The sequence below is a fragment of the Callorhinus ursinus genome, unplaced genomic scaffold (genome assembly GCF_003265705.2).
Source record: "Callorhinus ursinus isolate GAN/ISIS: 27379988/994484 unplaced genomic scaffold, GSC_fseal_2.0 scaffold6, whole genome shotgun sequence".
NCBI lineage: Eukaryota > Metazoa > Chordata > Mammalia > Carnivora > Otariidae > Callorhinus > Callorhinus ursinus.
Genome location: NW_027397068.1, coordinates 63,557,878 through 63,585,501, shown reverse-complemented (window position 1 = coordinate 63,585,501; position 27,624 = coordinate 63,557,878). Strand labels below are relative to the sequence as shown.

Here is a 27,624-nt window from a genome sequence, read left to right as displayed (position 1 = left end):
ACTGAGAGATGACTTCACGGGGCTCATGTCTCTGGTCGCCACCGGTGAACATTTCAGAAGGAGGAGACAAATTCAGGGCTCCTTTCATTAAAGCAGGCACAGCAAGAAGGCAGCCTGAGATCTGACGGGCAGGCTGTACTGTTTGGCCTGTGAGGTATTTTTTTTTAGAAATTGACTTAGTCGTTGTAAGACTTGGTCTATTTCACATGGAAATTGACATCTCTGGCTTCTCTCAAAGTGAGGCAATATTCTTCCAGAGCTGAATATGGCTGCCCACCTCCCTCCCTGAGAGGCCAGGGCTTTCCATTTTGTTCCAGCCCCCAAATGCCAGTTCATTATTTTATGTTACCTCTTTGGCTGCTCTAAAAATTTGGGTTTTATGCTTCTGCTTTAAAGGTTTTGAAATTCTGGCTTTCATGAACCTAGGAAGCAAGTGCTCTATGTCAAAATGAAGGCTTCAAGTAGGCCTCATTCCTGTGTCCAATGTTGCCTTCCTTCTTTTTTTCTGAAAATATTTACTGAATAACCTATTGCACCAGACATGGGAGTTATGAGCAGGGATGGGACTTTATCATCGTGAGCATCATCACCAATAGGCATTTTTGAGAGAGTTTTCTCAGTGCAAAGAATGTGAGAATTCTAACACGTGCTTGATCCTTACAAAAACCCCAGTGAGGGAGGCTCTCTTATTATCATCATTTTATAGATGTGACATTGGAATTTAGTACCTTGCTCAAGTTCACACAGCTGGTAAGTGGAGAAGCCAGAAGTTGAGTCCGGACAGTTCGACGAATGAACCCAGGCTCTTGACCCCTCACATTGTTTATGGCTAAATGGGGCTCACAGTTTAGGGGAGAATCCCTCTTCAGGAGCCTGCTCGCGATGGGAGTGAATGGGGCATTTCATTCTGGTTGGTTCGATGGTGTCAACATTTCCTTTCTTTGGTCAGAAATCCCTTGTGGAGAAACCCAGCCTAACGTGCTTGTCTCTACAATACTCTGCATGGAGCTGGGTCTCTCATAACTACTATCTGACTATTTGACCATGAAGATCTGCCTTATGTGCAAGTCTGAGGGTAGGGGGTAGATTTGTGTGTGTGTGTTTCAACCAAAAGACGGAAAACTCTTAGGAGGCCTCTGAGGCACTATGAAACTTCTAAAAAATGTTCCCTGGATTTTTTCCCCCTAACATCCCCACCATTTCATCTAGCTGTTCTCCTAATGGAGCTTGTTATGCTGAGAGTGCCCAGGAGAGGTGTGGCCCTCATCTACCTTTGTACTTCCACAGCTCAGCACCTAGGGACACACAGCACCCTGTATCCCTGCTCATTGAGGGAGTGAAAGAAGCTAACAGAAGGAAAAGGGTGTTGTCAGAACCAAAGAAGACTTGGTTGTGCCTGTGAGGTGCGGTCATAGCCAAGTGGGAACAAAGGCAATATCTGAATGTTCTTAATAGAAAATGCCCAAGAGACCATGAATGCTGGGTCCTTAGGAGGAAGCAGCCTACTCTCACATCTGGGATTCTTCATCTCTCACTGGGGTCTATAATTTTGTGTTTAGCTTTGCAGTCCAGTTGCCTTTTTGGAATGATAGCGCTGGCCAAGTCATGTTTTTCTGCTCCTGTAGTTTAATTAATCAATACGTATTGGCAACAAGAAGCTGTGGTTTCAGGATGTTTTTGATTTTTTTTCCCCATTTTTCTTATTTATTTTTAGGGAGTGGCCAAACACTCCCCTTCATTGTTTTCATAATTGCAGAAGATTTCCTCAAAGTAGGCATTGGTTTTGAGCTGTGAAATAATCAGAAGGGAAAATCAGCCAACCAACCAACCAACCAACGAACCAACAAAAACCAACCTCTGACCTTTTCATTTCAATAGCAGAATAAAGATTGGTTTTCCTTATAGACATGTCCAAAGTCACCACAGACTTCTCTAGGCTCCCAGACTCTACTCTCCCTGAGGAGTGGTAGTAGAGACCCTACAGAGTCACTATGACCCTGAAGGGGGGTCCTTTTTATACTGCTGACTCCCGATAACACAAACATTTATAGTTGGTCATCCAATGCCAGTAGAGAAAAAAAAACCCAAGACGATACTGAAGTCAGTAGGGAGATGGCTGAGTTGAGTGAGCTCTCTACATTATTAAAGCTTTATAGATAGTGGTATAAACAGCTCAAACCTTCCCCTACTTCACTGTCTCCCCACAGCTCATCAGAATAGCATGCCCTTCTTTGCATAGAGCTCCGTAGATTCGTGTGTTTTCCCGTGGCCTCTCATCACCTCACACAGCCCTCAGAGCAACCCATTTTACCTACAGATCCTGAGGGCTTGAGAGGTCACAAAACTTGCTCAAGTTTGTCTGACCAGTAAGTGACTGTCCTGAGACTAGAAAGCAGGCTTTCTGATTCCCAGCCCAGTGCCTTTCTGCTACATCACTGGCTGTTAATTTCCAAATTGAGGGGAAATCTATAACCACCCACTTCTTGCCCTGTGTGTATTCTGGCATTAAGGGGATGGGTTGAAAATAAGGGCTTGAGTGTTCTAAGTCTAAGCTTTGGTAAGTCTGGGAGGATCTGGTGAAAAACTTGCAAGCCAGCAGAAATGTTTGCAGACTGAAAGAGACTGTATCTTTTTCATTTTTAGCTCCCCAGCACCCAGCTCCATGCCTGGCATATAACGACTGTCAATAAACGTTTGTTGATTTGAAAGCTGTATGTTAAATCCATCTGTAGGACTGGATTAACCCAAAGGGCGATTTTGGTCTTGACTGTACCAGTGTTGTTTTTGTTAAATTCTTTCCTTAGTTGAGGGCCCTTCATGAGCAAACTTTCCATTTCTAGAAATCAGATTTCTTTAGGATGGGCTGATACAGGGGTTTGCCATCATAGGGTGCTCTGGAGAGGTAGTGGTATATGTTTTTCTTAGCCACTTTATTGGAGAACGCTATATTATGGTGACAGATGGCTTACATATACTTAGTGAAGCTTAAGAAATACTATGATAAGGGACATCGGCCACAAACATAAATACCTATGTAGGAACATATAATAATATATGTCACAACCTTGTAGCTAATGAATATATGTCACATGTATTATTTACTACAGCCACTAAGTAAAGAAACCCAAACACTATTGAAGCAACAAGACATCTATGTGACCTAATTTTGCTATATTAACGCTGTGCAATTACTCAGTTTGCCATCATTTTTGGTACTTTTCATGTATCAAATATTTCTCCATTTGCAAAAGAAAACATTTCACTTAGAAGTAAAATGTTCATTCAGATCCCATGCACTTGACCCAAGTTCCAAGGGCTTTGCTGTGGATGTAATCTGAACGGGGGCTCTTTGACCACTCTTGAATGCTCCCTGGTGGAAGAATGTAGGGCAGGCCGTGGGGAGGATCCCGGGAAAGCTGGTGTCTCAGGGAAAGGACTGCAAAGGAAAAGTTCTATAGCGCCTTTGGACACGCACCCTCACTTAGCACCAATCTCATCCGTGCACGCAGAACACATATACCAGTGAAGGCATTAAGGCTCAGTTTCCCAACTCACTGTTCCTCCTAAGCAAATATTGGGAGTTTAACTTTTGAACGTGATGATAAATATCATTTACTAGTAGCCCATCTGAATGCAAGATTGAGCAGTGGCAGGCACAATGCCCCTAACACGGCCTCAAGCTGAGGTCGTGAACGGATTTTGCTTGACTGCCTGAGATCTGGACCTTTCTGCAAAAGTAGTGGCTCTCTCTACCTCCATTGCCTTGACATTAAGTTTGGACTGGTTCAAAATCTTCAGAACTCTCGTAAATAAAAAGGAAATCACAGACCTGCCCCCTGAAGTCCCTCTTCCCACCTCTCTTCATCTGTCAAACAGGCATAATGGAAAAATGATGTAGCCCTGGCTCTGGGCCAAAATAAACAATCTGGAAATACTGTGTAAACCCAGCTGCTGCACTGGAGGACAGAGGCCTCACTTTATGACCTCCAAGATGGTTAACCATATGCAAAATAACCAAACCTCACCACAGGCTTGCAGTCTGTTCTGATGTTAAGCTGGTGTTCCCTTGATCTAAGGGAACGCACACTCTACACCGACCAAAGCCCCCTTTGCCCATCAATCTGGCCCTGTTTGAACCTGGTCCAGCAGAGATTATGTGCAAGAAATGCATACAAGTTGAGTAACAACCAAAGTGGGGCCAAATTTTACCACTGGAAAACAACAACAACAACAACAACAAAAAAAACCCAAATAAGCATCATCAAAACATAGGCATCAGCTCTTCAGCTTCGGGGGAGTTGAGGGGAAATCAACCCAGAGGCCCTGCTGTTAGAAGCAGCCCTCTGTCTAAAAAACGTGTGGTTTCCTAATCTCAGGTTAGATGACATTCAGAAACGTCCAGCACACAAGGGCTGAGGCGTGCATTCTCAGGTGACAGGTATGATGAAGGCCACGGTCAGGTGCAGTGAGCTGGGGTACTGGGGAGTGTGGGGGACAGCAGGGTGTGCGCACATCCCAGGGCCACTGCTGCAGAGCCTCCCCTCGAGCCGGCTGCTCTCGAAACCACGTGAACATGATGTTTGTCACAGATAGAGTAAACTCTGTCTGGGAGTTCTACAGGGAGGCCACACCGTTCAAACAGGAGCGGCCCTCCCTGCCCGCTGCCTCCCCCGGAAATGAATGTGTGTCTCTGCGTGAGCAGCGCTGCGCAGGGCTGAGCCAGCCGGCGTTTGATGTGCCCTGCGGATGATCGATGGCATGTTAAGACCAGCTTCTTGGAGGTATGGCAATTAGAGGAGAAAAGAACAAAAAGCACTTCATGGCTGACTCGGCGCTTGGGGTTGGTAAAGTAAACAGAGGGATTCCCCCCCCCTTTTTCTTGTTCTTTTTTACAATCTTGTTTTTAGATCTGGAAATATAATTAATTGAAAAAGAAATTGAGCTCACTCTGAATTTCAAGAGCACCTTTTCTCTATGGAGCCAGGGGGAAGTTAAATGAGTAACTTTTTTTTTTTTTTTAAATGCCTGAAAGTGCTAGGCCCCTTTGATGAAAGAAAATGAATCCTTTTTAATGCTTCCAATTTGCTTTGACTTTTGGAAGCAGGAGCACCACCAAGGGAACCAGGAAGAAAGAGGAATTGGCCTGCGTGGGGTGGGTCACAAGGGCCCACAGAAGCCAGGGCACCGGCCCCCTTTGGGAAGGAAAATGGCCACGGCCAACCCTGCAAGGAGGCATGTTTTTACGGAAACATTGCATGGTCGGGTTCTAACCTCATCAAATCTTGAGGTGAGGGTGGCCCATCGGAGGGGTTTCCAGGTTTTTTGCCTGGGTGTTCCAACTCCACACTACGTATCTTCAGAATCTGGGGGTGGGGGTTGGGGAGGGGGCGGGAGTGGTACTCGTCATTTTCTTACCCGGCGTGCCTTGGCTCATCAAAACCCTCCTGAAGCGCCTCCTAGGCACCAAGCCGGATTCCAGGGAACAGGAGAACCGCTAACTGCCGGAAACACAGGCTCTCTCCTCCAGGAGGGAGAGTAAACAATAAAGAGAGAAACAGATGTACAGTCCTCTGACAATTGCCCAATCTGAAAATTCCATCCATAAGAGGAGGGAGGAAAGGGGGGGGGGCTGGACCAAAAAGGGCTGGGCGTTGAGGGCTACCTTTGTGTCCTTCTGTTGAGCCAAGTGAATACTTGGCTGGACAAACATATGTAATGAATCACCTGGGCAGCCCGACACCTGCAGAGATGGGGCCCTTGGAACCTGCATTCTTTATTAGTACCCCAGCTGATTTGGTTGCAGGAGCTGTCCAACCACTCAGGTCCTAAAGCTTGGAAGGAACCATGTCATAACTGGAAGACGCGTCAGAATGCCTAGACATGCATGTGCTGTTGAGTAATCCTGCCTGGGGGCTGCCTCAGTGCCCACTGGGGTCTGCTGGCTTTGGCTCCCCACTCTCCTTGCTGCCCTGGTTCACTGGGCAGAGGACCATTTACTCCCATTTCTTTTCTCCCCAACTTTGGCATCATGACCCAAACGGTCAAAAAGCCGATCTATTTCTTTGAAAGTGCATACAACCTTAGTATCACAGGCACGCTTTCCCCAACAGAGCACTTGGCCATTCAAATACTGCCTTGGGCATGAGAATGGCAATAACAGAGGGCTTATTTTCACAGCAAAACTTGAACCAAGATATTTGAAAATATCTACTTAAAAACACCTTATTGGAAGACTTACTACAGTATTATTAATAAAACGCATTTCTTCATCGCAAATGCATTTTTTATTTGAAATTATGGGGAAATGCACTTTTGTTACTTTTCATACTTTTGTTACTTTATTTGGAATCATGTCATGGGGAGTGATGAGGATCTCCTGATCAAATGGACTTACTTGAACAAAGAACATTAAGAGAAACTCCTATGTTTCATACAGATCAAGCTACCTATCTGGTAATGTATAGGGTTATCATAAAGTTCCTGAGGACTTTATATGCTTTTAGCTTTAAACTTAATTCTTAGAACTTACAACTTAAAAATTCATTTTCTTTCTGGCTATGATGTACATAAATATATACACACACACTTACCTTATATGTACATACACACATATGCAAATAATAGAGGGTAAATTTTTTGGAAAAAGATTAAAAAGATAAAATGGCTTTAAATTAAGCCACATTTATTACTATAGTAATGTATTTCCTTTTAATCTTTTTCTTATTTATGTATGTGTAGTGTAACATGGATCTTTGCTATACTGTTTATTGAATTTTATATTCTTTTAAAATTTAACTGATCATAAGCATTTGCCTATGGCATTAATCATTCCAAGTCATATTTTGCAGTGCCTTCCAGGTCATATAACTGTTTTGCTACTGTTAGATAATTGAGTTGTTTTTTTAGTTTCTATGACTCTAAATAATATGAGATAAACAAACTTGCTCGTAAGTGATCATGTGTCTTTTTTCTTATCTCCCTCACATAAATGGCAGCTTTCGATAGGGGGTGATGAACTTTCTTCTCATAGCTTGATATGGGTTTCAATTCTGACAGCTTTAAGACATGATTCACTTTCTTTTGTCAGAGATCCTGAAATTCATGTAATGCAATTTCCTAAACTTTAAGACGTTTTCTTTGATGTTACCTGACACTAATCTAACCGTAACCTAACTTACTAAGTCTTAAAATACACAGGGCTTCATACGGGAATATAGTTGCTTGTAAAACATTTAATGTGCAAGAAATGCTTGGTAAATTATACCACGTGATGTCTATAATGATGGTGATTAAATTATTGCTCATTCTTGGGATTCTATGAACTGGGAACTCATATGGGGCTACCACAGTACCTAGTTTTTTTTCCCTTTGTATTGTTCACTCTAGATACATTATCTTTAAGGGAATATAGTCTATTTCCTTATGGTTGTTTTGACATTGTATGTATCATGATGATCAGCCCTGATGAGTAAAGCCAAGGTGAGTCCCTATCACCGGCAATCTGGATGTTTTCTCTGGAATGTCAAACATGGTGAGATTTCGATAAACCCTTGAAGGGGCTCTGAATGAAGTAGCTGTTCATGGAGGCCAAACACGTAGATAAGTGAGATATTTAACCTCTTGCCCAGGCATTAAAAAGGCAGGTTACTAAGAGGTGCTACTCAAAATAACCATTCCCAAGTCAGGAAAGTGTGAAATGAAGTTCCAAGGATGCTGTCAATTCCACTGGGAAAGTTTGCAATGTTATTTTGAAATCAAGTTGACTTCATCTGGGCGATCTATAGCACACTGGTAGGGTCAGGTCCTGGGAAGATGTAAATGAACAGTCCTGGTTCTTCCTTCTCTCCCTGTTGGATTTCAGGCTTTCAACTTGCATGCTCAATAAGACAGGGTGTGTATCTATAGACTCACCCCAGTGCCTTTTGCTTGAAGCAAAACCCTAAGGAAGAACAAGAAGATGAAACCATAACCTGTCCATTTGCACGGGGGGGGGGTCCATTTGTTCAATTAAAGGAAGTCTGAAATTGATGGGCTCATACCAGTAGATACCAAGGCCATCTGCAGGGGGAAATGCTTGGGTGCCCTGGCTACTGCTTTAAAGAACAGTGGCAAATGTTTGATATGAACACTGAAATACTGTATAAAGGTTCCAGACATATTAAAGTTTACAAATGTAATCTGGCAAGAACAACATAATTTTTTTTTAATATGTTTTTGAAAGATTCGGTTGTGGTACAAACTTGTGTTTATCACTGGAACTTGCCCATAAAAGATGGCGGGCAATAGAAGCTACACGTTTCTAAGAGAAGATATTTAAGTGGTTAATGGCCTTTTGGGGGAGGGGTGTTTTTATTAAGGAGGAAGAGAAATGTAAGCTCTTTCTGATGAGAAAAATTAAGCTCTTTCTTAAGCTCTTTCTTCTGATCTATGAAAGAAGAAAAGGGAGGAATGTTGACATGGGGTAGGTGTTAGATCAACAGCAGCTCTAAATGAAGGTGGTTGGGGGCGACGCCTTGAGTTGAGCTTCCATGGCCCACAGCTGAGAGAAAAGGCAGAAATCTGTGATGTTGGTTGGAAGGGAGAGGACAATTGCCAGGAAACTTCTGATGCCACAGGAACCTGACATTGTGTAGCTGCACACCAGCCCTTCCTCTTGGATAAAGTGGCGGTGGGGTGGGGGGGTGGTACTAAAAAGAAACAATCTACCACTGTGGGAAAGGCCAAGCTGGAAATTAGAAGCGGCCAAGGAAGAGGTACTAATGGTTTTTAAAAATGCGCTCATAGGTATCATGAGGTTCCGTCAGGATGGGTTCACTTCAGAAATGGCTTTAAAGACAGGTGAGGGAAGGGGAAGGAGAACAGGATCATTTGCATGACACTCAAGACGTCCTTTAAAAATTTGTTCGAAGGATGGAAAATCAAAGATGTTTGAAGGAGAAAAATCAACAAACGGAAAAGCTGTAAGCCATTACATTCTAGTTTTATAGGGCCATGAAATGAGGTTTCATGATGTTCTAAAAACAACAACCTAACTGTGTAAAATTGCATAAGCGAATTGGCATTAAATCTATACTGTGTTTTCATCTCATTTTGATATAATAACAGAAACTGGTTCATTATGTCATAGTCCTCTTCTTCAAATCATACACAGTTAAGGAAATATTTGAAAACTTTCGGATTACTCCTACATTCTAGCAAAACCATACATAGACAGGCTGGTTGATTTATGACTTTCCATTAACCTTTACTCTCTAATGGCTTTTACCAAATGATTTATTTACTCGGTCTATGCTGAGGTAACCTCCTGGCTGGACTGTCTGCAATCCTTATAGCTCAGAGGCTGAGGGACTGAGTTCCCTCACTAAACACATCTCTTGAATTTCTGTGTGGGCTGTGGGTTCTCAGACAGAGGAATTAGGAGGCCTGGTTCAGTTTTAAAATGTTCCTCCTTCCCCGCCAATTCTCTTTGGAAAAATGAAAAAACCAGTGACAATTTCTGACCCATTGGATAATGTACGTGAAATAAGAATAATATGAAATAACGTTATTTCAAGTCTTGGCTAGCTCCACGGATCCATTTCACCTTTCTCTTATTTTACTGGCCAACTTCCTTCCTTAGATTACAAAATGAATCTACTAAATGCCACTGAAAGACGCAGGTTTTAAAAAGAAGACCCGAACGCAATTATTAGCTTTCCCATTAAGTACTGGTGTCCCCTCTGACCGCAGCGTGTAAGATGTACGTGGCACCTGGAATTTCAAGAGATTGTAAAGACCATGCTAGTGTTTATATGACCTCAAGGCGCTCTGAGCTCAAGGAGGTAATGCGGTTGAATATCAAAGGTTGTGAAACATGCTAATAGGAACTAACGTGTCCCCCTTGAAAACATTTACACCATTTCTACCAAAAAAGATTAAATTCTAATTTAATGCCATTTAACTCAATCGTCACTTCTTGGGTTTTACTAGTGACAATAAAATGAAGAATTGGAGGCTAGTGAAAGCTCTTTGGCTCTTTTTGGGGGGAGATTTAATCCCACCCTCCTTTTCTGAACATTATAAAACCTTCTGGAGTTTGAGAACTTGTCTTTCTCTCCTTCCATTTTTATCCCACGACGTCCAAAGCAGTAGACGGTGGGGAGCTGCTGAGCGTAGTGGGGATGGGGTGAGAAGAGGACAGGGAGTCATTCCTGCTCTCAAATTTTGCCAGAGCCCTGGGCACAGGTGATGGATCCTGACAGGCAAGCCAGCATTCCCTCTCTCAAGTCCATGGCAGTGATCACCACTAGGCTCAGGCTGACAGTCCCTGTGCTTGCGTTTCTGGACACCATGACCGACTGTCCAAAATGGACACTAGATATAAGTCCCAATTTTTGCACTTTTTTCACTCACAGCTTGCCTTGAAGCAATAGTACACCAGTGATTCCCAAAGACTTTTAGACATCATGCCTTCTGTGCATTTCCTGAGGTGTTTAGATCCAATTCTTTGTTAATGGTTGCAACTGAGCACATAATTCTTTCTATGCGCTTAGAATGTTTATGAAGAAATTAGTCTCCAGTTCCATATAATTTCATCCATTAGTGCATCTCCTCATTGAATAGACATATGAATGGCTATTTTTTCCTACATACCATTAATAAGTTGACATATACTGTCAAATGCTGAAATCAGTTGATTTCCAAGCTTCTACCTTATAACAGCAGGTAATGAATTGTCATTTCCATAACTGTCATGGAAAACCCCCACAGATGAGCTTGGGTCTATAGGCACAAAGGCAACAGAGCAAATAGTCAGAATGCTAGAATTTTAAGAGAAAAAAAATATGGCCCTGAACATTGGCATAAGATGTTCTCCAGCTTACCGATATTCACAACCTTTAATCATAGCTCAATGATATTCATAAGTAACAAAGGGCTTTGTAAGAATATTTGAAAGCCAGTAATTCTTTTGAACAGACTAACAAGACTGAATTAATATTAAATAGGCTTCACTTACCTGGTGATCATATTTATTTCTGGTAGAATATATATTTTAATAGACAACTTTAAAAATAAATGTTACTGAATGTCAACTCACTATAATTTTGACTGCAAACACACCACAGAATATTTTTCTATCTAAACAATTAAAATAACAGTGATAGGATCCCAAAAAGCTTTTTAAAGAAGTGCTCATTAATCACCTTTTTGTTCTATATGATAAATCACATATTCTAAGAATTTTTAAGACTCCAACAAACATTGGCAGCAACTGGACTGGAATGGTTCCCCATTTTTGTTTTGCTGTTTTAGAAAAATAAGCGGTTTTCCCTGGATTGTTTGTTTTCTTAAATTCCATTCCCCGATTCATTAAATCCTTATGAAAGCCAAAGTTGTTGCCATGGCTGAAACAAATGGCTTTACTGTTAACCAGATTGAGTCTTTGCAAGCACTTTATTAAAGCAGTCAATTTTAGTGATTGCAACTATTCAAGTCTTTCCCCCAGAAAAAAATGAAACAAAGTAATGTATCTAGAATAGCAATGAACATCATCTCAACAGAATTTCTAAGCTTTCCAGAAACATTGGGTTCTTGAGAAGTTAGCAAAATGAAATCTGTTAGAATCGTAGCTTTTCTTAACTGCCCCATCTCAGATCTTTATATTTTTTATTTTTGCTCCTTAGATGCAGACACAGTAGAGTGGTTAAGAGCAAGAGATATTAAAAACCCAGGCCTGAGTTTGAGTGCTGGCTCTGCCAACGACCAGCTTAGTGGCCTTGGAACATTAGGAATCTGTTCTAATTTGTCAGTTTCCTTATTTGTGAAATGGGCGAAGTAACAGTATCTACCTCATAAGGCTGTTGTTATTAGGTTTAAAGGAAATGATACATCTAAAGGGCTTAAAAAATATCTGGGACACAATAAATTCCCACTAAATGTTAACCATTACAACAATTTCTATTATTATTATTGTCATTATTTTTTTTCTCAAAATCTGTTCTCTTCGGACATCAGTATTCTTCCACTCAAATGAAAAATGCTTATCTTCTTAATTGAAACAAAAGAATGTAAGTTTAAATTTAATTGAAATTTAGTGGATAAATTATACTTCCTGCAATTACAGACATCAAGACTTCAAGAAGCTGGGGCGCCTGGGTGGCTCAGTCGTTAAGCGTCTGCCTTCGGCTCAGGTCATGATCCCAGGGTCCTGGGATGGAGCCCCGCGTTGGGCTCCCTGCTCGGCAGGAGGCCTGTTTCTCCCTCTCCCACTCCCGCTGCTTCTGTTCCCTCTCTCGCTGTGTTTCTCTCTGTCAAATAAATAAATAAAATCTAAAAAAAAAAAAAGACTTCAAGACGCTATGCTCCTTCTAAAGTTTAAGAACCGATCATCCAGTGAAAATAAAGATTCATATCCTGTGCAGGATTCATGCACATTTATAGATAGACTTTCCCCACCTACATGTCACTAACTTTACAAATTTCTCAAAGTGCATCTTGCTTACTAATAACACACAATCTAGAATTGATTATATGATGCTTTAAATGTCAAAAACATATTTAGGATGTTTCATGAATTTTTCTCTCCCCAAAGTTCCCCTTGGGTAGGACTATTTCTTGTCTATCCCTTTTTTGTTCTGTTGCATTTTACCTGGGCTGGGCCAGTATGAACTTTCAGAAAGTAATTCATAATACTTAAAAAAAAAAGAAAAAAAAAAGGTAAAGTTTTGCAAGAAACTCTCCCCAACCCATCACTACCATCATAGATGGGCAGTTTAGGGAAGTACCATGAAAGGGCAGAGATGGAAATAACAAAGCATGACCCTGCAAGATGAGGAGTAGTGCTGTCTAATTCTCGGCCCTGTTCCCAGGGTTATGTAATTTGACCCAAACCAATGCAGACTCACTTTCTTCTGGCATGACATGCTATTTAACTAAATGATGAAATACACAAAGGATCAATTTCAGATTGTGTCAAAAGACCCAACAGTACCCAGCACCCTCTGTTAGGAAAATCAGACCCATTCCCTGGTCTTTCCCTCTTCTGTATTGGCTCCCCTACCCCCCCTTTTTTTACAGAATACTAACCACTTGGTGAAGTACCCCCTGGGGGTTACAGAGGTACTGCCTGACTTTCTAGATATTTCTGGCCCCTGAATCCCCCACACGGCTTACAACCATGTGGCTGACGGTGGTTTTGGAGTTCTCTATTCTTTTTTTTTTTTTAACATTTATTTCAAGACCAATTTTATTTATTTATTTTTTATTTTTTTTTAAAGATTTTATTTATTTATTCATGAGAGACAGAGAGAGAGAGAGAGAGAGAGAGGCAGAGGGAGAAGCAGGCTCCCAAGGAGCAGGGAGCCCGATGCGGGACTCGATCCCAGGACCCTGGGATCATGACCTGAGCCGAAGGCAGACGCTTAACCATCTGAGCCACCCAGGCGCCCTGGAGTTCTCTATTCTTGAACGTGGGTGTTTCCCTGAGAATATGGCTGTGGAAGACGTATAGCTCAATGTGGGATCTGTATCCCACCAAGGAGACTTCTGGTCTGTGTCGGGCTGTGGCCTTCACTCTCACACTCACCCCCCAACACCAGCACCTGTCCCTGGGCCGCCCTCCTGATCTGTCTCCGCACTGCAGCCACCTGCTGTGCCCAGGCTTTGGGTCGCTTGTGCCTTCTGGCCCAGCCACCACCTGGGCCTGGCTGAACCACCTGCACAGCCACCACCTGGGCTCTGGCTCCTTAACTAGTCTTCGCATGTGGGCTTTCGCAAACACTCTAAACAAGGTGCAAAAGAATTAAGAAGAGACAGTCAAATAGTCACACAATAATCAGTCAAACGGGAGAAAAGGCATATCAATTCACCATCACATTCCATTCTCCCACATCTCCTGACGCTCAACATTTTCGTACAATTAATCATTCCTTTCATAAAAAAAGAATCAGGATCAATTGACACCAACCAGGGACGTGATAGTTACGGTGAGTACATTTCCAAAGAAAAGCCTGTGGCTTGTATTTTTGCTACTTACTTTTGAAGGAGTTTTAAAAATATACTGTATTGAAAAATATCAGCAAAGTCTAAACTGCACTCCTGAATAATGCTGGTGTCTGCCTCTCAGAAAGGATCCTCGTCGGTCAAAAGGGAAAATAAATAGGCAAATGTCATTTGAACATTCCCTGAGAATCACGCTAGGGAATGTAGGGAGGTGAAGCCGAATGTGGAACGTCCACACCTACCAAACTTAATAAATCAATGACTCAAGATACCACGGCAGGAAGGGTTCATCAGGTGCCATCAGTACTAAAGACGAAGAAGGGATGCATATTAAATCTCAGTCCCTGACATGAAAACAGCTGCAGAGTTCACATCTGGTTTGACTACCCCGGGCTGCAAACATTTCATAGAAAGGATCTGTGAGCCCCCTTCATGCATCTGCCTGGTTACCTCCAGGGGGTCAAGGATTCAGGCCTAGGAAGCCAATTCCTACCGATATCCGATATGGTGTTTACATCGCAGTTCGTCGGGTGAGATAAAAATTTCAGGACCATTAAAGAGTTAAATGCAAGTCATGGCATTTTTGTATTTCAGGACTAGAAACCGTCACACAACTTCACAGCTCTAATACGTACCCAGAAAGGGCTGTGTGTGTGTGTGCGTGCGCGTGTGTGTAACCAAGGGATTTTTTTAAAGGACCACTGGCTAGAATTTGGCAGACAGTTTGATAAAATCCAAAGGAGAGTTGCTGAGAAGGGGTTGGAAGTCTTGAGGGAGAGAGGCTTGGTGAAGTGACAGAAAGCTAGGCCCTGGATTCCAGCTGCCTGAATCTATGCTGCCCCCTAGAGAATGATGTTCTTTATTTACCCCGCATCTGTCAGTGCCGCTGTGTCTGCAGCAAAGCAGGGGCGAGAGGACCGCAGTCCTGTGGGGCGCTGTGACGCCCCAGGGCTCTAGAGGGCTCCCTCTTTCACATGTCCCGTGTATCCTGTGTAGTCAATGGTTTTCCCACAATTCATAATCCTTTCCCCAAATTTAAAATGCTTATTATATAAAAGCTGGAAAAGAAATTTGAAAACAATCACTAGTAATTCCACGACCCAGAGATATGGCCAATGACCACAAACACTTTGAGATATTTCTATTTAATTTTATTCCTGCGCTTACAGAGTTTTTCTAATAAAATAAGTATCATGTTTTAATACTACTTGTTGTGCTCTTCTCCTTCCATTTCATGTCCCGTCATATTTTGAGCAATCATTATGTCATTAAATGTTCTTACAGGCATGGTTTTAATAGTTAGGTGTGTGATAGCCTTCAATGGCCTGCACCCAAGTGTATTTAATCATTGTCCTACTTTTTTTAAAGTCCATTTTTGATTTACAATTGTAAACGGTACTGTGAAGAATGTCCTTACAATAGTTTGGATGCACCCACCTGCTTTTCTTTTTCTAGAATGAGAATGACTGGATCAAAGGCTGTGAATATTTTTCCATATCAAGAAATCAGCGAATGACTTGGATTTAATAAACACATCCGTTTAAAGCATAAAATTTAGTGAGTTTTGACACCTCTCTATACATGCAAAACCACTGCCACAGTCAAGATAAAGGACATTTCTACCAGTCCACTGGCTATGACATTCGGAAGGCTCTCCATATAGGTGATCATTACAGGCATTCTATGCATTACTCTTTACCTCAGGTTATACCAGTTTGCCTCCCTAATGGGGAATCTCCTAAAAGGCCATTTTTCTGCACTCTCTCCATCACCAGGGACTCTCACATTGCTTACTGTTTGTCCATTTAACAGATAACAATAATTTAATAGAAAATAAGTTCTTATTGTAATGTGCATTTTCTAGATTATCAGTGAGTGTGGGCTTATTTTTAAATATATTTTTATTGGCTATTTGTATTTCTTTTTCTCCATTTTTTCTCTGTTGGTGTTTTTCTTATGGATTTATACAAATTCTTTAGAGATTAATGATAAAATATCAACCATACATCTTCATTGTCCCAAATATTTTTGTCCACTTGTGTATGTCTTAAACATGCTTACTGCAAAGTTTTAGTTAAGACTACATAGTCTGTATTCTTTCTGTATGTGTACTGTAGTCCCTTCTTTTCCTATGGTTTCACTTTCTATGGTTTCAATAACCTGGGTTAAGCAAGGTCCAGAAGCAGATGATCCTCCTGACATATCATCAGAAGATCAACAGCAGCTTAATGCTGCATATCACGATGCCTACACCATTCCCCTCACTACATCTCATTACATAGGCGCCTATCTTATCAGCTCACATCATCAAAAGAGGAAGGGTGAGTGCAATACAATAAGATATTATGAGAGAGAGACCACATTTACCTAACTTTTGTTATAGCATACTGATATATTTGTTCTATTTTATTATTAGTTCTTGTTGTTAACCTCTTACTGTGCTTAATTTATAAATTAACCTTTGTCATAGGTACATATGTATAAGAAAAAAACCATAGTACATAGAGGGTTTGGTACTATCCATGGTTTCAGGCATCCACGGGGGGTCTTAGAATGTATCTCTATGGATAAAGGGTGTGTGTGTGGGGGAACTACTGTATGTGTTTTATTGCTTTTACACTCAGTAAATTCTTATCAAAACTATCATTGCAAAATGGTCACCTATATTTTCTTTTATTTCTTTTGTTTTCACTAAAAAAAAAAAATGAACTCTTTAGGCCATTTGGCAATTTCTTAAGGCCCATGGTATTACATGAGATTCTTTTTTTTCCTAAACATTTAGCCAACTATTTCACACCTTGATTTACTCTTCCTTCATAATGATCTTTAGCATATAGAGCATCACTTTTTACATTAGCACCTGGTTCTGTTCTACTGACATGGCTCTCTGAGCTTATGCCTTTTACATCATTATATTAAAATCAAGAGCTTTGTCATATTTTTGAATCCTGTAGGGCAAACCTCTCCTCACTTCTTTAAAAAACATCATGGGCCATCTCACATGTTCATTTTTCCAGATGAGTTGGAGGATTCCTTTAAGTTAAAACAAGTTTTCTTTAAATTATAAGCTAATTTGAGAAAAATGGCATTTTTACAATATTCCACATTGTCATACATGAACATGTTTTGCCCTCTTGCTTTGCATTTCTGTGCAGGTGGATGTTCCCTAAATCAAGTTTGGTGCCCACATTTCAAGAAGAAACTCTACTAGGGGTCTCTCCAGGGCTAGAACTATTGATGAAAAATCCTGAGCTCAATTAGAACATGCTACACAAAATGGCCTAGGGGTGGACAGCACAAAAGATTTGATTTCAGAAAGCCAAGAGAATTTTTACATTTTGAAATGCTCCATTAAATGGTTATTAAAATGTGTTTTCATGACTTTCACTAATGAACCTTTGTGTTAGAAATCCAAGTTCTAGCACATGAAAGAGATATGTGCTGTGATCACAGCACAGTCCTGTATATACTCTAACTCTTCTTTTTTTTTAAAGATTTTATTTATTTATTTATTTATTTATTCATTCATTCATTCATTCATTCATAGAGCAGGGGGAGGGACAGAGGAAGGGGGAGAGAGAGAATCTCAAGTAGACTCTATGCTGAGCGTGGAGCCACATTTGGGCCTCAATCCCAGGACCCTGAGATCATGATCTGAGCCAAAATCAAAAGTCGGATGCTCAACCACTGAGCCACCCAGGCGCCCCCGTACTCTAACTCTTCTTAAAGACCCAGTGTTCATGTGGCATTAGCAACTACTAGTAGTACTAGTAATACTAATACTATGACTAAGTATTAGCACCATTTTTTTTTCCCATTACCTTACTCACTACATTTCACAGATATGTGGAAACAATGCCTGGCTTCAGTTTGCATCTGAGATGGGGTGTGTATGCATTTTTACTCTTGGTTTATATTAAAAATAAACTAGAAGAGCAAAGTGAGACTCTGCCACAGGATGTGGTCAGTCAACTTCATGTGACCTCAACATTTGCATTAGAAAACAACTCTAACTCTTGACTTCCAAGGTGATTTTCAAAATAATGCAGAGGGAAAATAAATCCTCCTTCACTCCAAACAGAGACACTTCCAAGGTCAGACTGCCCAGATCAGGAGGCACTACATGGACAGTCTCCCCACCACAAGAAAAGCTGAAGCCAGCCGAGACCTCATGCCACACACCACTTCGCATCCTGCCCGGGAATACTGGAACTCGGCACTAGGACAAACACACTTTGAAACAGTTGTTTTGGTGTTTGCTTTGCAACTCAAAGACCAGACTAGCACGAACACTGGCTACAAATCCTGCCATTCAAGTCACTGAAAATGAGGAATCAGATGAGATGACAGAAAAGTGCCTTGGAAACTGTCAGCGTGTGCACAAGTACATAATCTCCATGAATCCTCTGAACAGCTCTGTGAGGGTCTCATCCTCCTCTTTCAGATGAGGAAACGGAAGCTCAGAGAGGTTAAGGAACTTGCCCGGGGTCAAACAGCTGCTATGAATCCAGGCTGATTTCAGAACCAAGTCTATTGGCTCCAAAGCCCATGACCGTAACCTGTGGACTGAGACTGCTTTCTCATCTCAGGAAAAGAGAAAACCTTGCTAATAGGAGGAGCATTTGTGAAAGAGTATTTGGCTCCTACTAGACTGTCAAGGAGGAGGTGGAGTAAACCAGGCCCCCAGAGGCTCAGCTAACCCCTCAGCCTGCTAAAGGGCATGGTGGCCCAAGGCCCCAGCCAGTAAACTGGCTAAGGGGCCAAGCTGGAACACCAGCTGTGTGTGGCCTGGACAATCCCAACCAAAAGAAGTCTCCAAGCCTACTCTTGTCAACCTCCAGGATAGGGCCACCACTGCTCATCGTGGGTTTTGTCCACCAAGTAAAACTCCAGTCTGCATAAATAGGGTTGTAAGGACGCACTCCAGGCCAACACACATTCTAAGTTACGTTAGAGCTCTCTATGGATTTAAGAGGAAGATCTCTTTCCAATTCTCTGTTGACTATTTCTTGACCGTGGCCTACAGGAAACAATGGTAATTGAGAGGCGCATGCCTGGCACCCAGCAATCTGGTATCTGTGCTCTCTGGTAAGCTGGGAGGATTTCCATAATGCTCCCAAGCAGATTTGCTGGGGGATGGTTCTTTTTAGTGATAACTGAAAAAGGACTTCAGACATTCAAACTTGAGTGACTGGCAAAACGGTGGAGCTATAAAGTCACCTGTTTCCTTTCAAATAAAGACCTGAAATCCCACAAAGGTAATTTTTTTTTTTTTTTAAAAAGCAGAGATCCAGGAATCACCTTGTTTCTGAAGACCCTACTGTCTTCTCTCAGAGATTGTGGTCAATGTTAAGCTCTGTCTTTCAATCCTAGGAGAGCTGCTCAAGGTCTGAGGGGGCACCACTGCACTGGAATCATCTGGGGCTTCCCATGCAGGCCCCTCCTATCATGCTGTCCAGACAGTCAGTGTGTCCAACAGTGCCCCTGGGGACTGTCACACACATCAAGGAGCACTTGCTGGTGAATGCTTCCTGCACCTAGCAGGGCCAGGCACATAGCAGGTGCTCAAAAATATTTGCTACACTGAGTTGAGTTTGTGGACAAAATCAATCTCTTCCCTCTATTTCTCTGTAGTACTGTGTCTTTAGTAAACTGTGAAATTTATTTAAAAAATGAAGGGAAACTTATGGAAAAATAAGGAACATAGGAGCACCCCCCCAAAGAAACGAGTTTCATAAAAAAAGATGGATTTCAAATACACAGGTTTCTGATCCCCAAACAGCAAATGACATCCCTCAACAGCCAGAAAAGCCTGTCCACACATTCACACTTGACCTCAAGACTCTGCCCTGGGATGCAACCTCAGAACTCTTAACTCTCTCAGAATCAGAAAACAGTCCCAGATTAGTTCCATCCCTAAAAAGGAATGGTGCTTATCAGCTTACAAAACCTGACGACACACTGTTGGTGAGAGTGATTATTTCAGCAATGCGTACTCACCACGGGGTAAAAGCCTTTTTTTTTTTTTTCCATTTTGTAAAACAAAACAAAACAAAACAGAACACTAAGACTTTGATGCTGGCAGATTGGCCTTTTTCATTTGGGTGGATTCCTTTTCACAAGTGTTTCCTGCCCTGCATTAATCTGATATCCAAAGCACGTGTTACTGGAAGACGTTTTGACTATTTGTGCCCAAAACGTTAGACTATTGAGGACATTATGAAGCAAACTTGAAAACGACTTGGATCTTTCTTCGGAGTTCTCCAGATGCCTCACCGCCTTTCGGCGAGGCCCAGCATTCTTGTCTCTGGTGGTATTAAGCTGGTGCCACAGGCATGTAGCAGACGCCATTTCACCAATAAACCCCATGGCTGAACGAGACACTGATGGCACCAGTCATGCTGAATACCAAGTTCCACCTATGGAGGGAGAAGTCTAAATAACACTCCCACCCACTCTCATCACCTTCGGCGAGCAAAATGTGAAAACGTAGGAAATGACAGATACAAATCGTATTTAAAGGCTGTTTCCTCGATGATACTAAGGAAAAAGGGAGTGAGAGAAGGGGAGACGATAACCACAATACCATAATTGAGGCCACAAATAAGCTACCGTATGTCAACAGGAGCCAGATATGGACAATAGAGTTTTTTTTTTTAATGGAAAAAACATTGGTGTTTTAGAAGAATATGCTAATATTTCTTAAGGGTAGGAACTAGTAGAAATCGCGGGCTGAACAGAGGGAACTGTTTAGCAGAACCCTCGTGAAATTGATTTAAGTTTTATGAGGAATTAAGTTACAGTTTTTGACTCTGGACCATTAAAACCAACTATTCAGCCAAAAATGTATTTGGGATTTAACATTTTCTTTTAGAAAAACATCTTAAAAGTGACGTACTCTAGTCACTTAAAGGCTGTGAAAGTCTATTTTAACAATATGATGGGGCCCACTTTCAACCAAAGCAAAGTTAATAATAATATGGTCTAAAATCAAGACTAATAACACATGTGGTTTGGTATCTACTTATAGACACTCTGGGAGTTGTGTGGTCTTTCTTGATAGCCATGGAGGCTGATTCTGGGTTGGTGAAAGTAAGCTAATCTTCCATGGTCAATGCCAGGAACCAACTCACATGCCCTATTATACTTAGGCAAACAATATCCTATGTTATAATGTGGAAATCTAGAAGTATGGTAGAGCCAAAAATCACCCTGAACAAACACAAGACTTCATCACCATTTGGAGCGTCAGCTCTATATTCTGGCTCTATAGAAGACGGCCAACCTCAGTCCACTGGGTCAGTTCTTTTGACTGAGAGCCAGCTCAACAGTCCTCTTGGTCGATCTCCATCAAATCAGGCCTATCTGTGTCAAGGCTCACACCCAGGGGGCTTACTCTGCTGTGGGAGGGTTCAGAGTCCAGCTGGACAGGCATGTTGTCAGTAGACAGGCTCTCCCGGAGACCAGCCATTGGAAGGGAGGGTTTTGGGAGACAGTGACTTAGTCTCAGGAGGACCCCACTAGACCATTAGACCACAGCTCTATGTATTGGTTATGGCTGGGTCCAAATCCTAATCCTCCTAATGGAGGACTCCATTAGACCATTAGACCACAGGTCTATGTATTGGTTATGGCTGGGTCCAAATCCTAAGGCAGGCTACTGGGTTAAGAGTATATTACCATACCCCAAGACAGCCAAGATTTTACCCTATGTCCTCACTGCTATTGTGATAAGCAGAAGGAAGTGCCAAAGATGCAAGGTAATGAACTGGCTTAATGAGCAACAGAAGTTCACATCACTTCCCTATATTTCTGGTGCATCAAATTTATACATAAAACAACGTATTTTCTGCTAAAATGTTCTTTAAAATCATTTGCAGTACACATACAATAAAAAGTGTCTAAAATGATTCTTTTTCTAAGGAATTTCTTTATAAAATAGTGATGTGTCATATATACCTCTTTAAGCTTTAGTTTACTCAGCTGTAAAATGGAAATAATAAAAGTACCTATGTCATTAGGTTGTCCTGAGAATTAAATTAGGAAGTCCACATAAAATGCTTACAAAATGCCCATCATACTAATTTGACCAAATTTTAGTGGATACTCACAATGTGTAAAGCACTGTTTTAGATGTTACTATCATGATTATTAGAAATTTCCCTGGGCAGGATAAATTTTGTCACTGTCCGCTATGAATACCTTCATACTTCTAAAATTATCTATTAGCTCTTTGCAAGAGTGGGCCACATGGTAGCCTCATCTGGGGAGGGGATGGCTCAGGTGCCAAGTGCTCTTAGCGTGGGGAAGGCAGCTTAGGGTGTGGGAACGGTGTATAGGAATACCGCAAGTCTAGAGAGAGGCACAGAGTGGGAGAAATCTAACTAGAAAGATGGATTGAAGGATGCAGACGAGAGACTTCATTTACTCAAGTAAGGATGGTTCATTCTGGTCATGGGCAAAGCATGACTGAGAGAGTGACTCGGGTTTCTGGTTATGGGGCAAGGGGAAACAAACACTGAACAGGCATCCAAACAATGGTGCGTGTCTTTCACAATGACCAGAGACCATCGTCAGTAATCTCTCCATCATTGTGGAAAGCGTCCACATGACTAAACTGAAGGCTATCGCAGTGGAAGCTCCCTGGGAAGAGGGGAGACACTCCCCAGAAGAGCAAGGAATATGGACTAGGGGACACAAGGCAGGTACACCCCTTGACTATGAACCTCAGAATGCCAGTTAGAGCTTGTAAACCAAATTATCCAGATTTCTGCACCTATCTCTGTGCCTCTCCCTCTGCTCTCCCGCAAGACGTTCGAGATCTAGCTCACTGGGCTGAAGGTCTAAGAGGAAAACTTCCTTCACACATAACTGAACCAGCTGGAGGGGAACCCTCCTGGAGGGGAGCATAGAGGCCAGCAGTGGTAAGCGGGAGGCCCCGAGGGAGGGAGGCACTCAGCCACGGAGACAAGTCCCATGCCTATGAATTGGGTTAATTATTTATAAGGTGCTCAAACATGCTGCCCGGCCCACAGCAAGTGTGATTATCTGTTTGCTAAGTAAGTGACCCAGTTGCCTCTCCCTATCAGGAAATTTCCTTCCTGGGACTGATGGGCTTTCCTTATGTTTGATTACTTTTGTACAACTGATAACCACCCAGGCTCTTATGTGAATTATCAGACTATCTCAGGGCGAGGAGAAGCATGGCGCATCATTCATTCACAGAGCCAAAAAAAGTGTCTCTACTGCAGCCTATGAGTAAGACAGCTGACATAGGGAACACAGATCATGAAAACAGAATCTGGTAAGAGGTCGCCTTGGGAGTCTTTACTAGCATGCTTCTGAGCCCTTAAAAAAGCCATGCCATGGAAATGAGTTCATTAGCCTCCAGAGGAATGGTGTGCCCTCCTAACAGGGATGCATGCCAGAGAACAGCCCGAACCAAAGGTTTTTCACATACTGAACTACATAAAAAAGATTTTACTTTTACAATGCGTATCTGCTAGTATCTGGAGATACTTTTCAAGAAAAAATACAAACAAACATGAGTTCAAAATAATGGAAACAAAGAATTGCACAGATGAGGGTTAAAATTCTATGACGAAACTGTGTGATATATGAATGGAATAAAACTAGGTTTCAATAGTCTATAAAAAGTGACTTAAATATGTTATAACTAAGGTTTGAGTTACTTGAGTCGGAAAGGTGGAAGGCTACATGAAAAAGAGAACAGGGTCAAAGCTTTTTTCATGCCCTCCCTGGCCTTTGGATTTGCGGATTGGAGGGAGCAGACATCTGGTCACCTGGGTAGGCACTTCCAGGCATTTGTCCCAGAAACACTTGGTGAATAACTGTGCTTTATACATGGTCTCCCCCAAACTCTGCCAGGTTGGGGGGGTGGTCTCAAAGGAGGGAAGGATAGGAGAAAGAGAGCCAGGCAGGTATGTGATGAAAAACGTTCTAGGTGCGCCTGGCTGGCTCAGTTGGAAGAGCACGTGACTCTTTATCTCAGGGTCTTGAGTTCGAGTTCCAGGTTGGGTGTAGAGATGACTTAAATAAATAAATAAATAAATAAATAAACTTAAAAAAAAAAAAAAGAAAGAAAGCATTCTGAAGTGTTCTACAGCCGGTGTCACGGGGCATTAGGAAGGTAGCGTCATGGTCTCTGCCTTCAAGCAGCCCATGCTGAGCTAAGTGGCAGAAAGGATGACACCTCTATTTCACACAAAAGCCTGAGGATGCGTGAGCCCTGCCCAAAGGAGCCACAGTGACAGTTTCTTCTTGCTTCATCACTGCTTAACTGTCCCCCCTTCCCACTCTCCTCTTTTTTTCTGAGTGGAGGCCACAAAGTGTGGTGGAAAGTGCACAAGGTTTGGAGTCTGATGGGCTCCGCCTCTCCGCCAGCCATGAGACCTCAGATACAGTCCTCTGACTCTCTGGACGTCTCTTCTCCTCTAGCTTTAATACCTAGCTGGTAGTCCCGCTCTGATGATAGCAATATGCACAGAGAGCACACGGCAATGTGCCCGGACGTGGCCAGACTGTAATACACTGTGGCCACCCCAAATCTATGTTTATTACAGGAAATGTAGACCAGGCGCCAAAGTCAAAGGAGAAAATAAAAGCTATCCAGAATCCAAAAGTACAACTAACAACTGCTAATCTGTTGGTGTCTTTTTCCTTCCAGTTTGTTCTTCTAAGCATATTGTATGTGTGTGTGTGTGTGTGTGTAGTATAAACATGTATAAATATGTATCATATAAATATAATATTGTGTCTGATTTTTCATTGTTTTTCTATTTTTCATTAACAATTCTTCCAAATAAAATTCCAATCGCCTCATGATATTTCACTGTAGTGTTGCAAAGTCACTTATTCAACTTTCTCCCAAATGTTGGATATTTCTTTTTTCCCCAGTTTCTTCATCCAACAAAGAGAGACAATCTGCAGAGGACAGTGCTCACGTTTGTTCAAATCCATACTGCTCTGAACATGGGCAGATCTTACTATCACTGAGTCTCCAGACCTTCATCTGGAAATGGGGATGAGGAGGATTTGCACCTAGCTTCCTAGGCCGGCCATAATATTACCATAAACTGGATGGCTTAAGACAACAGAAATATATTCTCTCACCATTTGGGAGGATAGAAGTCTGAAATCAAAGAGTCACAGGGCCATGCTCCCTTGGAAGACTGTTTCCTGCTCTTTCTAGTTTCCAGCCGTCCCTACTGACAATCCTTGGTGGTCCTTGGCTGTGACAGCAAAGCTGCTGTCTCTGCCTCCATCCTCATGTGGCCTTCTTCCCTGGGTCTGGATCTCTCTTTCCTGATAAGAACACCATTGGATTTAGGGTCCTCCCTAATCTGGTAGGACCACATCTTAATGTGATTGTATCTGCAGAGACCCCATTTTCAAATAAGGCCGCCTCCACAGATTTCAGGTTAGGACTTCAACATATCTTGTTAGGGGACATAATTCAACCCAAAACACTACCTGGTAGAGTTGTAAGGGCAAGGTGAGCCAACATAAATCCAAAATACTTTCCTGACTGTAAAAGTGTTATCCTAAGGTGTATTGCCACTTTTAAAGGTTTTAAGGTCAAAAAGCTTCCAGCTTTAGGAAGGCAGATTTTCAACGTAGCACACCTCTTTGAGTTTGGGTGTTTGGCCATTGCTATGGGGCAGCAGTTAGAGCTTTGAAGCCAAGAAGGCAAAACCTTATGGAAGAATCATGGCACTTCACAGACCTCAAATGCCTTAGGTGGGGTCTTGTTGACTGGATGACCTTCCAACTGGTAACCCAAGCCAGTAGGAGAATTGGCAGCAGTGTTTCTCAAACAATTTCTGATTTATCCCCCCAGCATCCATTTCAGATCAATGCTTTCATCAATGATCCTAAGAGAGAGATTTTAGAAAGTGATCACAGCCATGCCCCATTAACATACAAGTTTCTAAAGGCTTACTCTCAATTCCTGCCCTTATTTCATCAGGAGCTGGGAGCAAGCAGCTTGAGGACTGGCACCGGTCCTCGGACCACATTTTGAGGAACAGTGGTTGGCCATGGCCAAGGCCACTGCAGAGCCCGGGGCCCCGCTGGAGCCTGGTCCTGCTCCCAGGCCGCTGAGGAGGGCGGTTAACTGATTCCCAGCCTCCAGCCCCATTCCGGGGGGCATGCCTGGCTGGGGAAGACAAACGCACCTCCCACACCTGAGTCCCAGTGTTTTCTTTGAGTTTGTTTTCCCACTGACTGACTTTCCTTTCAGTCTGGGCTTTAAAAACAGCTTTCTGAGTGAATGCAGGCGAACCCAGCAGTCCCACACCACGGCTCATATGGAATGCATTTAGAGAGGGGGAAAAACTCGAACGGAGTGGTTATACGATTTTGAACTGGCTTGGACATGGCGTGGCTGGAATTTCAGAGCTGGCTTTTGTTTGCATTCATCCTGAAACATTTGTTATATGAGCTGTGGCTACCGCTCCTAAAGCAGCTGCTGCCGAGAAACCCCTCAATGGTCGCTTTTCTTCGGGACGTTAGCTGACTGACAGCGTTCACCAACTGAGGGCCTCCACTCTCCCGCCCCGATGCCTTTGCCAGCCTCCTTGCATAAGTCATAGGAGACGCTTCCCCCCAAAGTGACACATGACAGCACACGAAACAGAGACACCTGTTTCCACCAAGTTCCACAGAACGCGATCTTTGGGTGGTCGTGCACTCTGCCTCTGATGATGGGAGTGTCTTTTTTTTTTTTTTTGTAATCAGTTCTTGGAATTTACTTTCTTTCTCATCTCAAAGTGATCTCCAATATGGCCTTGATTTGTCTTCAAGGGCATATTTAAAACAATAGCTTGGAGCTTCATCATAGCAACATCGTTCAATAAAAACCCCATGGAGTTTAATTAATAAATTACCACGAAGAGGTCTTGTTTTCCTTTGTTTGTTTTGCTTTAGGAATCCCACCAGGACTATAATCCCAAGATACAGATGACGAAGGCAGCGCTATGGTCCAACTCCCGTGGTGGCTACGCAGACAGCACAAGAAAGAAATGGGTGTAATGTACCTCACCAAAAGCTGTAAACACTAAACCGGTAACAGGATCTTACAGTTCAGGTAGTTAGAACAGTCTCAGCAACGGTAGTAGGCTAATTACCTGCCTTCAACTCTTCTCCTTTGAAAATCGAAAATGGCAGAAGAGGGTAATTATTTTATAAAAGAACGCAAGATCACAAGGAGCTCTGGAGAAGGATGTCGGAACTGGAGAAGGATGTCAGTGGAAAACAGATCTCAACCACTTGCTGGAAGATGAAAGCAGATGGCAGAGGACATTCGACGTGGCAGAGCACGGGAAGCATGTCTGAAGTGTCACAGTGGAGACAGACGAGCTCTCCCTGCTTTATCTCTGACAGACAGCGTGGTGGCACCAGGCGTCCCAGATGGGGAAGCTGGACATGAGGTGGGCAGTCTGGGTATGAAGCAGCTGGGCCTCAGATTTGCAGTCAGGTATCTTACAGTGATTGTCGCTCCTTCTCTAGGGGGAGTTCCCCATCGCCCAGGGAATCTTGGGATTCGTCTCCAGAGAGTTTGGGCAGAGGCTCCAGACTCATTTGCTAACCCAGAGGAGAGAAGGGAGAGGCACGGGCTAATAT

General features: G+C 42.5%; 1 protein-coding gene across 5 annotated transcripts in view; it reads right to left on the bottom strand.

Annotated features, from left to right (window-relative positions):
* Nucleotides 1–27,624, bottom strand: part of UST (uronyl 2-sulfotransferase) — a 303,044-nt gene that overhangs the window by 8,103 nt on the left and 267,317 nt on the right. The window contains exon 8 of one of the 5 annotated variants that reach the window (XM_073894063.1): nucleotides 11,791–12,309. The exons of 3 other annotated variants lie outside the window; for them this stretch is intronic. In XM_073894063.1, coding sequence (XP_073750164.1) covers nucleotides 12,167–12,309 — 143 coding nt within the window. In that variant the 3' untranslated portion in view covers nucleotides 11,791–12,166. Of the gene's footprint in view, nucleotides 1–11,790; nucleotides 12,310–27,624 lie in introns of those variants that run through there. One more of the 5 variants, XM_073894065.1, reaches the window with a different exon arrangement.